Here is a 13,303-nt window from a genome sequence, read left to right on the forward strand (position 1 = left end):
GGTTGTTGGTGGATTCTCAAAACCGGATAGAAGGGGATGCTGAAGGGAAGGGCAGAGTTGCCTGCTGAGTGAAGTTTTTAGTACAAAAACTTTTGTATTGGTGACAGACATTTGCACACACTGTGATAACTCAAGTCATATTTTTTTTTATTTTCTTAAATGCAACCATATGTTGAAAATCTATTTTCTTTGGAAATAAAAGCTGTATGAATGAGAAAAGTTTACAACTTCACTGGCAGAATGTTGACAACTAGGCTTTGCACGGAATTAGTGTATATTAAAAATTATATACATATATTTGTTTCATAAGTGCAGTAGACAGAAAGAAAAGTAATTTATCTTTAATTTAAAGTCACATAGAGAAACTTGTGAACCACATCATGTGAAGCCCTTAAACTCTTCTTTGTCAGTGAAATGTAGAATAGATAACCTCCTGTCTCTGCAAAGCTGACAGAGACAAGAATCTGGATCCCACTAAGTAATCAAGAAAAAAATAAGGGGTCCTTTTACTAAACTGTGGCAAAACGTAGGCCTGTGGTAGTGTGGGTACGTGTATTCTGTGCATGCTGGGCCAGTTTTTACCGCATCTGGAAAAAAGGACTTTTTTTTAATGGGACAGAAAAAGGGCATGCGATAAAACTGAAACCAGCATGCACCTAATACTGGCCTGAGCCCTTAATGCCACCCATTGTTCTAGCGATAAGGGCTCATGTTCTACACATGCGGTGATCGGTCGGTACGCGCCAACTGCCAGTTTATGCCGGAAATGCCACGCAGTAGGAAATAAATAAACAATTTCATGAGTGCCTGTAGTCTTTGTACTTTATGAAAAAGTAAACAACTTATTAGCATTTTCCCATTCTCCTCCTTTCAGGATTTTATAGATCTCTATCATATCTCTCCTCAGCTGCCCCCTGTCTAAGCTAAAGAGCCTCAACCTCCATAGCCTTTCTTCATATGAGAGTCATTTTATCCTCTTTATCATTTTGGTTACTCTTCCCTGTACCTTTTCAGATTCTTCTAGATAGATAGATAGATAGATAGATAGATAGATAGATAGATAGATAGATAGATAGATAGATAGATAGATAGATAGATAGATAGATAGATAGGATTTCTTGTTTTGTTAGATTGTTTGGTTTATTTTTTTGTGATGTGGTGACCAGAATTGCACACAATACTGAAGATGCAGTCACATTAGGAAGTGACAGAGCGACAATGCTTGTTTGGCTTTTATCACACACTGAGTAGAATATTTCATCACAAAGACATCCAGATCTTTTCCCTGGGTGGTAACTCCTAATATTTAGGTACTGAGACAGTAATGTTATGAAGTCATTTTGTGGATATATGACTACATATGCATGTAAATTACCTCTTATACAATACCAAGAGGTGTAAAAGTATATGCGATGATATGATGTTTACTTTGTTGGTAGATGTGTATAGGGCAGAACAATATGAGAACAGCTAATAAAAGACCCTGCCACACTTACAAAGGAACAAACCATTCCACTTGCCCAAACCCATATGTTCAACATGCAGTGGCAACAAATTTGTGTCTTAGTCTGACATATGCATCGCCATGTTGTGACAGACTGAAGGTCCATCAAGCCCAGTATCCCAATTCCAACAGTGGTCAATCCAGATCATAAGTACCTGGCAAGATCCCAGCAAAATAAAACAGATTTTAAACTGCTTATCTGAGGAATAAACAGTGGATTTTCAAATCTTCCCATTCTACTGCACTCAAGATTTTATAAACCTCTATTATTGCTCCTCAGCCATCCCTTCTCCAAGCTGAAAAGTCCTAACCTCCTTAGCCTTTCCTCAAAGCAAAGTTGTCCCATTCCCTTTATTATGTCGGTTGCCCTTCTCTGTACCTTTAGTAATTCTTTTATATTTATATTGAGATGTGGTAACCAGAACTGCATGGAATAAGGATGGCTCTTCCAAAACAAACCAGGGGGATGATGAATCTTGTCACATACAGTGGTTTGTGTTTGTGTTGGAAGAGCCATCCTTAGACCCTACTCAGCTAGATTTTTCCTCTATGTTCATAGAGGTTCCTGTTCTTCCACCTAAGTGGTTTCTTTACCACCCAGAACTGCACACAATATTTGAGATACAGTCACACCTTAGTGCAATACAAAGACATTGTAATATTCCAAGTTTTGTTCTCCACTCATTTTCCAATGATTCCTAACATTGTACTTATGTGACACCTAGATCCTTTTCTGTGGCAGTGACTCTTACACGCATCAATTTGCAGTTCCTCACATTAAATGTCATCTATCATTTGGATGCCCAGTCTCCTAGACTCATAAAGTCCTCTTGTAGTTTCTTGCAATCCTCTTGTGATTTAACAACTTTGAATAACTTTGTGTTAACAAAGAGGGGCATAATCTAACGGCGCCGGTGAAATCGATGGTCGGCCAGCTTCGGGGCCGGCACCACAAGTGGGTGGAGCCAAGCGTATTTTCAAAATACGCTTGGCGACAGCCAAATTGCTTGCCGAGTTTAGAATAGGATCGCCGGCAGATCGCCAGGTTTAGATGAGATGGCCGGCTCCGATTTTCAGCCATAATGGAAACCGGACCTGGCCATCTCAAACCCGGCGAAATGCAAGGCATTTGGCCGTGGGAGGAGCCAGCATTTGTAGTGCACTGGCCCCCTTGACATGCCAGGACACCAACCAGGCACCCTAGGGGGCACTTAAAAAAATCTTTAAAAAAAACAAAATTAGCTTCCAGGTGCATAGCACCCTTCCCTTGTGTGCTGAGCCCCCCCAAATCCCCCTTAAAACCCACTGCCCACAAGTCTACACCATTACCATAGCCCTAAGGGGGAAGGGGGGCACCTACATGTAGGTACAGTGGGTTTTTTTGGGGGGTTGGAGGGCTGAAAATTAACCACCACAAGTGTAACAGGTGGGGGGGATGGGCCTGGGTCCAACTGCCTGAAGTGCAGTGCACCCACTAAAAACTGCTCCAGGGACCTGCATACTGCTGTCAGGGAGCTGGATATGGCATTTGAGGCTGGCATACAGGCTGGCAAAAAATGTTTAAATTTTTTTTTGTGTGTGTGTGGGAGGGGGTTGGTGACCACTGGGGGAGTAAAGGGAGGTGATCCCCGCTTCCCTCCAGTGGTCATCTGGTTAGTTGGGGTACAATCCCACCTCCCCGCTCCCCCCGTTTTCTATTTCTGTTGATGGCTCTCTCATTCTCCCTGCCTCCTCAGCTCGAAACCTTGGGGTCATCTTTGACTCTTCTCTCTCCTTCTCTGCTCATATCCAGCAGATTGCCAAGACCTGCCGTTTCTTTCTTTACAACATCCGTAAAATCTGCCCCTTTCTTTCCGAGCACTCTACCAAAACCCTCATCCACACCCTTGTCACCTCTCATTTAGACTACTGCAATCTGCTTCTTGCTGGCCTTCCACTTAGTCACCTCTCCCCCCTCCAGTCAGTTCAAAACTCTGCTGCCCGTCTCGTCTTCCGCCAGGGTCGCTTTACTCATACTACCCCTCTCCTCAAGACCCTTCACTGGCTCCCTATCCGTTTTCGCATCCTGTTCAAACTTCTTCTACTAATCTATAAATGTACTCACTCTGCTGCTCCCCAGTATCTCTCCACACTCGTCCTTCCCTACACCCCTTCCCGTGCACTCCGCTCCATGGATAAATCCTTCTTATCTGTTCCCTTCTCCACTACTGCCAACTCCAGACTTCGTGCCTTCTGTCTCGCTGCACCCTACGCCTGGAATAAACTTCCTGAGCCCCTAAGTCTTGCCCCATCCTTGGCCACCTTTAAATCTAGACTGAAAGCCCACCTCTTTAACATTGCTTTTGACTCGTAACCACTTGTAACCACTCGCCTCCACCTACCCTCCTCTCTTCCTTCCCGTTCACATTAATTGATTTGATTTGCTTACTTTATTTATTTTTTTGTCTATCAGATTGTAAGCTCTTTGAGCAGGGACTGTCTTTCTTCTATGTTTGTGCAGCGCTGCGTACGCCTTGTAGCACTATAGAAATGCTAAATAGTAGTAGTAGTAGTAGTAGTAGTAGTAGTAGTAGTAGTAGTAGTAGACCAAGTCTGGCCGACGCAATGCCCATTCAAGCCGGCCTTTTTTTTTCCATTATAAGGGGAAGTCGGCCATCTCGTAACCACGCCCCTCCCTGCCCCCCTTCCCGCCTTCCATACCCTACCAACACGCCCCCTTGAAGGTTGGCCGGCGCTGCAACGAGAAAGCAATTGGGGCCGGCCAAAATCGGCTTTCGATAATACCGATTTGGCTGGGATTGAGAGATCGCCAGCGATCTCCCGATTTTTGTCTGAAGATCGCTGGTGATTCCTTTCGAAAATAAGCCTGAAAGTTGATCACCTCACTCATTACTCCTGTTTCCAGGTCATTTATAAATATGCTGAAAAGTTGCGGTACCAACACAGATCCCTAGGGAACCCACTATTTACTATTTTCTATTGAGAATACTGACCATTTAACCCTACTCTCTGTTTTTCATCTCTAAACCAGTTCTTAATCCACAATAGAACTTCCTCAGGAGTCATTCATGAGGTGTTTTGTCAAATACTTAAAAAAAAAAAATCTAAACATACAGTATCAAGTGGTTCACCTTTACCTATAAGTTTGTTCAACCCTTCTACGAAATACAGAAGCAAATTAGTGAGGCAAGATTTCCTTTAGCTAAATCCATGTTGGATTTGTTCTATTAATCCATGCCTATGTATTTGTTCAGTAATTTTATTCTTTATAATAGTCTTTACCATTTTGCCCAGCACCAAAATCAGGCTCACCTGTCTATACTTTCTCAGGACACCTCTGGAACCCTTAAAAAAACATGTCATTATAACATAATGATACAATTTTTTGTGGTCAAAAAGTTAATATTTTTCTTGATATGTCTGATGCAACACAGGTGCATAGGAGACAGTTTTGACTCTGAAATCTAAAATATGGCAGCTGGGTACAGCATTGTGTTTCCTGGCAAGTTTGTTATTACTTATCAGGGCAATAGGTATATTTTTTGACTCATTGCAACTGGATTTTTTTTTTTTACTGGAGAAATGAAATAGACAGGTAGTCATGTGTTATGATTTAATTTCACTGTACTTTTCTTGATGTTTAGGTTGATTGATTGAAGTTTAAATATTGATTGAAGTCCAAATAGTACTACTTTTGAGAAAATGTACTTTTACTTTCTTTACTCCTTGATGTGGACTATAGTAACTATTGTATTCTTTACTTATTACTTATAATATGCATACTTTCCCTTAAAGATACTTTGACAATTGAACAATAAAATGGAAATATTTATTTTCAAACTGGCATTACATTAGCCACCCTCCAATATTATGGTATTACATTTCATTTTAAAGATGAATTAGAAATTACTAATAATAGTTCTGAAATTTCATTTTTTTTTAAACTTCTATTAGTACTCTAGCTCAGATGATTTGCTACTCTGTAGTTTGTCTCATTATGGGGCCATTTTGCAATGCTATGGTAGAGCTATCACGGCATTGGCACATGCCAATCTGACACTATCACTGTATTACCACAGGAGCCAGCAGTAGTGTCAGCCCTGGTGTGTGCCACTTCCATCACAATAGAAAAAAATGTTTTTAGCTCTGTGGGCTTACCCGGCAGTAAGATCACTGCTGGGTTAAGGTAGGAGCCTTCACCACCTGCTAAATAGTTGGTGGTAAAGGTTTCCCCTGAAAATAGCTATGCAGCAAGTGTTCACTTACCACACAGCCATTTCCTTTTTTTTTTTTTTTTTGGCTTATACCCACTACAGTATAAAAGAGGCCTTGGTGTGTGGTAAATTAACACGCTGATGCTACTGCAAGACCCCATTTGCCACATCTTGTTAAAAGAGGCCCTATATCTTCCAGGTTTACAGAGATTTGTTTCAGTTCATCTGACTCATCAACATTAAGTACAATTTCTGGCATGGGTATTTCCCCCACATCTTCATCAGTCAAAACTGAAGCAAAAAATTATTTAGTCTTTCCACTATGGTCTTGTCCTCCCTGAGTGTCCCTTTTACCCCTCAATCATCTAGCAGTCCAACTGATTCTTTTACTGGCTTCTTTCTTTGTTTCTTTAAAACATTTTTATAATATGTTTTTGCTTCCAAGGCAAATTCTTTTCAAAGACTCTCTTTGCCTTCTTTATCGGTCTTTCTCATTTGACTTACCATTCCTTAGGCTGTTTCCTACTATCTTCAGTTGGATTCTTTTTTCCATTTTCTGAAGAATGTTCTTGTAGACCTTATAGCTTCCTTGTCCTTAATTTTATCCATGCTGGCTGTCATTTGGCTTTCCTTCCACTTGGAAAAAAATCAGAAATAAGCAAACAGGAGAACTACTAAAATGATAAAGGGGTGGAACTCCTCTCATATGATGAAAGGCTAAAGATGTTAGGCTTTTCAGCGCAAACCCAAAACACATGTCTATGCTACCACAGGCCATTTTTTCAGAGTGCCTTAGTAAAAGGATCCCTCAATGAATAGTTAAGCTCTGGAACTCTTTGCCAGAGGATGTAGTAAAGGCAGTTAGCATATTAGGGTTTAAAAAAGGTTTGGACACGTTCCTGAAGGAAAAGTCCACAGTCCGTTATTGAGACGGATATGGGGGAACCACTGTCTGCCCTGGGATTGGTAGTATGGAATGTTGCTACTATTTGGGCTTCTGCCAGGTACTTGTGACCTTGATTGGCCACTGTTGTAAACAGGATACTGGACAATATTGATCATTGTCTTGACCCAGTATGGCTATTCTTATGTTCTTATGGGGAATAACTATTAAAGAGGAAATTAAATTATTCCATAAGTCCACAATAATGGGGATGAACCATATGAAATATGAATTAGACAGTAAACAGTATCTAAGAAAAAAGGAAAAGGAGAGAATAAAAAGTACAAGGACTGTAGCCAGCTACTACTACTACTATAAATCATTTCTATAACGCTACCAGTCGTACGTAGCGCTTCACAATTGAACATGAAGAAAAGACAGTCCCTGCTCAAAAAGAGCTTACAATCTAAATCAGGACAGACAGACAGGACAAATAAGGTGATCTACCCACCAACATAATGCTGATACTCTCTCAAGCTAATTAAAAAAAAACACAGTTGTTTACGCTAATAAAAAAAAGTAATTACAGCCAAGATATAATACATGAGAACAAGAAGGACATTTTAGAATGTGAGTACCACCAAGTGTCAGGACTCTGGGCTCTAATTCAAAGAAGCCCTTCTGCCATTTTTGCGATGCTTAAGCAAGGTCAGGAAATACTGTATACAAAATTAGAGTCAAAATTGCTCATGCAAATGATGAAAGTATAAACAAAGAACCACATTTTGATCGGGTTCCAAACTAAAGTCACAAGAGAGCAGTCTTATCTATAATAACCTCAATAGAACTCTTAATAAAGGCAGTAATATTTAGACCTAGCGGTAGATTTTCTTGATGGGTTGCTATGGTAAAATCTCAGATGGAATCAAAACATTTTCTTGAAGATATGTTCATATTATGTCAACAGGCAATATCAATGGTGACTTGGCAAAATTTAAATATCTCAAATTATTTCTCCAGAGCTGGTTTTCCATATTCTTCACCTTTCAACCCATAGCCTCATTGCCTTTTTTGAATGCCAGTTCCACTTGTTCAGTTTTTACCAATTCATGTTCTAATACCCCCCACATCTACAGTCCTGCTGGGCTATCCACCTTAGTGGAAATAGTGTACACTCTTTCATAAAAGTGCATATTATTATTGATGTAAAAACACAAAATGTTTTTTTTCTGACCATTTTCATTTGTTAATGACATGCAGTGACATGAGGTATGTCCTTGAAATTTCCCATGTTGTTGCAACTGATATTCCATCCCTAGCTAACAGTGACTCAGTATTTCTTTGCCCTTCTCTTCCTCTTTATGCAGATAGAGAACATGAGGAGGAGGCCAGGTTCCTGTTTCAGTGTCACCCAAGAATGACTCCAGAAGGGCCGGGCACAGATGGCGGAGGATTCATGTCAGTACCAGCACTGATATATGCTGCCACAATCAGGGTATAGATACATGAATCACTACAGCATACCCAGACCTTGCCTCAGCTGTAACAGGTACATTGAGCAGCAACCCATTCACAGTGACACCCCACTGTCATTGTATGCCAGTTCACACCATAATGCACACAGCAGCCACAATGCACTCACTTTATCCACCTCACACAATTACCTCAGATCTTCCATGGTAGGCCAAGCAAGGTGGCAGAAGAAACTTCTGTAGGTTAACAGTACTTGCATTTTTTCATACATTGTATTGTGTATTCTCCAGAAATAGGGAAACATGTTTTGGGTTTGATGGGCTAAACAAACGAATCCCCTGCCCCGTTCCTAAGTTCTACAGTCATTGATGATGTGGTTGTCAAACTGTTGATTGCTCCATGTTCCCTATTGCTACCCCATTTTGTGCCTAGCCCTTGATCTCTATATATTTGGACCTCTAACATGCAAAACGTTTGGGAATTTCATCCCCAGAACCCAACTGGCAGCCAAGTACACAGCTCACCCTGTCTGCAAGACAGACATTACAGCATCCAATTCTATTCCCCATGGATCATACCTAATACCTATTCCATCCTCCAAATATCTAAGGACTATCCAAATATCACCTCTGTCCAAGCATTCTGGAGATATCTCTCCAGTGAGTACTCACAATACAGTGAATGTCTGTGTTTCTTTCATGCACAATTCATACCTGCAATTATGGCAATTTGGTGCTGTGCCCACCAGGATCACTCATCTAACAGCTGCTTCTATGTTTGAAAGCCACAGCTTAGCAACACACTGCTGGATCTCTTGCCTCTTAAAATGAGATGGGGCCAGTTGCCTCCCCCTTCCAGGATAAAGAGCAGCCAGCTGAGACTCCTAACATTCCACCTTCCTAACACCCTTCACTGTTCCCCCATCTCTTCTTCTACTCTAATCTCCAAACCACCCCTCTCTGGCCATTCTGCAAGCTGCCCCTGGAAGGTGAAGGTGACATTCAGGAAGTGGTATCTAACAATGAAAAGGTCCAGAACATCCAGCTGCCACCATTGTCTGTTCCAAGGGCAGGTAATGCAACACCCCCTGTGGTACTAGAACTGCAGCTTAAATGGAGCACTAGTTTCTGTAGAGTAGCTGAAGTCCCAGTAGCTTGAAGTTCAGGACTGGTGGCTATGGGAAAATAAGAGCACGTGGAGGGCTTGTATCACATTCTAAGCCATAGGTTGCGGTCACTCATGACCGTGCTGATAGCCTTTGAATGTGTTGGTATTCTCCATTTTCTCTCTCCAAATGACCTTTGGTCCTGCCTCCTGTCTTTCTCCCTTCCCAGGAGTGGCCTTTATTCCTCCCTCCCCATGACCTGCTTCCTCCCAAATAAAGAAAAGTTTTAACGTTAAAATAAAAAAATTAGTTTATAACATTACACTTGTCAAATGTATTTATTGCTTGTATATGGTTCCTGACCCCCTCTGCTATATCCCTCTGCACTCACACTGGTAGACAGCCCCTACTCCAAAGCATAAATGATGGAGGGAAACCCATGAACCATGAGGATACCCAAGTCTGCTATAGTTCTGATGGGCTGTGTTTCTCTGAAGCTTGACAAATTTCTTCATGAAATTGCTTGCCATTATTTTGCCTGATAGGCAGTTGTTCAAGCAGTTTCTAAGGGTGAACTTTGCCCTGTTACACCAGCAGTTTATGTGCTGAGGCCCCTAAAGCAAGCATTTTTTATGCCGAAACACAGCCATGTCGGGTCATCTCTTTTGTGCTTCTTATGCTGGTTGGAATAAAGACTGGTTTTGCAAGGCAACTCCATCTCCTCACTGTGTTTGGTTTTTCTGATCTTTTCTAAGTAGTGTTGGTCTTTCTTATCAGTCTTCTTATTTTAGTCATGATAGAAAGAGGTCCAGATAAAATTGTCCCAATATTTGCCCTACCATTATCCCTGAAAAACGTCCAAATTCTGCCTTCCCCCCAAGATACCCTCTTGTGATGAACTGTGGAGAAAATTGTCTCAAATCTGAGTTTCAAAAATCACAACTTGGACGTTTTCCATTGAAAAAAGTCCACCTGCCTCTTTGTGCTGCTGTTGAGACATTTTTCTCTTTTGAAAGCAAATGCTATAGTGTGCCTTGTTGCTTACCAGCATACCCCTATTGCTAAATATTGTGCACTATTTCATAAAAGGATGCCTATAAATAAATAGCATACACTATAGAGCAATAATGTGCACTATTGCTGATATAGGAAAATACATTCCTGCTATTTTGGTGTAAAAAGATGAAACAAAAAGGAAAATGTCAGTTATATTCATTATATCTTTTCAGACAAATGCACATCCCTACAAATTAACATGGATAAAATCTATTTCCATAGTTCTAACATACTTGCACATAGAAAAAATTATATTTCTAAAAGATGTATGAAATAAAGAAAACTGAGAAAAAATTTCAGTAAATTCCCAAAACAAGCTAAAAACATTATGGTTGTAAACCTCACTTACAGTAAGAATAAAATGAAAAACCCTAGAAACTTATGACATGAGTATCTCAACAATCTTTAAGTAAAATATAAAGGCAAAGATTAGCAACTTGAAGAACAGGGACGGCAAGGTCATGATGTTTGAGCTGTAGTCAGTTTAAGGTAAGTTTTGATGATGCAGATACTTAGAACATTGAACAGGGTTTAGGAGATCCTAAGGTTAGGCTCGTTAAGGGGCCTTTTTATAAAGGTGCGCTGAAAAATGGTCTGTGGTAGTGTAGAATGGTGTTTTGGCACATGCAGAATCATTTTTCAGCGCATCTGTTAAAAATTCCTTTTAAAACCTTTTGCCAAAAATGGACGTGCGGCAAAATGAAAATTGCCACGTATCCATTTTGGGTCTGAGACCTTACCGCCAGTCATTGACCTAGTGGTAAAGTCTCACACGGTAACCGGGCGGTAATGACCTACATGTGTCAAATGCCACTTGGTGCACGTCCAAATATTATTTTTTGGATGCGCTTAACGGACATGCACAAAAAATGAAATTACCGCAAGAGCCATGCAGTAGCCAGACGATAACTCTATTTTGGCGCACGTTGGGCATGCATAGACGCTTACGCAGCTTAGTAAAAGGGCCCCTAAGAGACCAGTTGTATAATAAGTGGAGGAGACAAGTCCTGAGTGTATCTTTATATCCTCATTTATCTTCCTAGACATTATTTCCCAGATTCCATAAAGGATACCTAAATTTGGGCACCCAAAATAATTAGTTAATAGGCTCCAATGATTTAATTATTGGTGCTAACAAACACTTAATTGGCACCAATAATGATTTGGGTGCTGATCTGGCTACACACTATTCAGTAAAAATGGTCACCTAAACTGGATTGTGTGTAACTCAAAGAGGGTGTGGCCAAGGGCACAGGAGGGTCATGGGCATTCACAAAAGATGCATTCACTGTTACAGAAGAGGATCTGCACCCAATTTGCACCCATAATTTGCACCAAGTTTTAGCTGGCATAAATCCTTGAGCCCAAAGTCGTGTCATATTCAGCACCCAAGATGGTCATTGAATAAGGTGCCCAATGGTACTCTATAGAGTGCTCATCCTATAGAATAGTGTTGTGTCAATTTTTAGGTGCCATTTATAGATCTTGCCCTATAATTGGAAATGTGTGATGTAGCCTGACTAGTTTTGGTTACTTTTAAGGCTTTTATTAAATGGTGAGAAAGATAAATATTATTATCTTTTATTTTTCCTTTGTCCAGACATTTTCATATTCTCTCCAAGTCTTCATCTGTGGAATTGTCTCATCTTTGATCTTGAGAAGAAGACACTCCATATCACTGCCCATACGATACATTTTCCTCAGTGTAATGTGTTCATTGATTTCTATACTAAGAGAATTTCTATACAAAGAGGATTGAAATGGAATGGAGAAATCAGACAACAGCGCTTGAATTTCTTCTCATGGGCCTCACAGAACATGTGGAGCTACAAAGTCTTCTCTTTGTTGTGTTCCTGGCAATGTACATGATGAACCTGCTGGGAAATGGAACCATGATCTTAGTGATTGCTGGTAACTCACATCTCCATACCCCCATGTATTTCTTCCTTTGTAATTTGTCTTTTGTGGACATGTGTTTCACTTCTGTCACTGTCCCCAAAATGTTAAGTAACCTCATCTCTGTTTCTAAGACAATCTCTTTCTCTGAATGTATTGCTCAACTCTATTTCTTCATTGTCTTTGCCTGCTCAGAATGTATACTCCTGTCCATCATGGCCTATGACCGTTATGTTGCTATCTGTCATCCACTGCATTACATCACAATAATGAGCAAGAAAGTATGTCTAAGTATGTCAGTTGTTTCTTGGATCATCAGCTTTTTACATTCCTTGCTGCATACACTGTTGATATTTCGGCTTTCGTTCTGTAAGACCAAAGAGATCCAGCACTACTTCTGTGATCTTGCAGCGTTGATAAAAGTATCTTGCACAGACACTTTTATTAATGAGCTGGTGGTCTTTGCAGAAGCTTCACTGCTAGGAATGGCACCCTTCTTTATTATACTAATCTCCTACGTTTGCATCATCACTACCATCCTGAAGATCAAGTCCACTGATAGAAGGTGGAAGACCTTCTCTACCTGCTCCTCCCACCTTACAGTGGTAACACTCTTCTATGGGACACTGTTTTTTATGTATTTACGTCCTTCCTCCAGCTATTCCTTGGCAAAGGACAGGATCACCAGCGTGGTGTACAATGTACTCTCTCCCATGTTCAACCCATTCATCTACAGCCTTAGAAACAGAGAGGTGAAGATGGCATTGAAGAGAGTTCTACAGAGGAAAGGATCTTATTCTAGAGCGTAAACGTTGTCCAAAGAAAGACTACTTGCATTAACAATATAGAAGAGACATTTTTTCCTTTCTCTGTCAGTCTTCTTTAAATAATAGTTCCATTTTGGATCTGAATTTTAAGTTTTATCTTGTCTCCTTCTCTCACCGCAGATGCCTTCAGTTGTTTTTTTATCCTTTGAAATATTTTGGTAATACTTTTCCAATATGTGTATGTTTTAGATGTTTTTGTTTTTAACCAATTGTTCTTAACCATTTTCATTTATATATGTATAAAGTTGTATATATTTTGATCTGTTATATTTTGTTTGATTTTAGACCCCTGAAGAAGGCCGTTTGGCGAAATACGGCCCGTGTTGGGTCTTAATAAACATTTTT

At 40.3% G+C, this 13,303-nt stretch overlaps 1 protein-coding gene across 1 annotated transcript; it reads left to right on the top strand.

Annotated features, from left to right (window-relative positions):
* Positions 1–11,995: 11,995 nt before the first annotated feature.
* On the top strand, positions 11,996–12,940 carry LOC115461938 (olfactory receptor 1-like). The gene has a single exon (XM_030191989.1). The coding sequence runs from the start codon at positions 11,996–11,998 to the stop codon at positions 12,938–12,940; it is 945 nt and encodes a 314-aa protein (XP_030047849.1).
* The last annotated feature ends 363 nt before the right edge of the window (positions 12,941–13,303 follow it).

Source organism: Microcaecilia unicolor, chromosome 2 (assembly GCF_901765095.1).
Source record: "Microcaecilia unicolor chromosome 2, aMicUni1.1, whole genome shotgun sequence".
Taxonomy (NCBI): domain Eukaryota; kingdom Metazoa; phylum Chordata; class Amphibia; order Gymnophiona; family Siphonopidae; genus Microcaecilia; species Microcaecilia unicolor.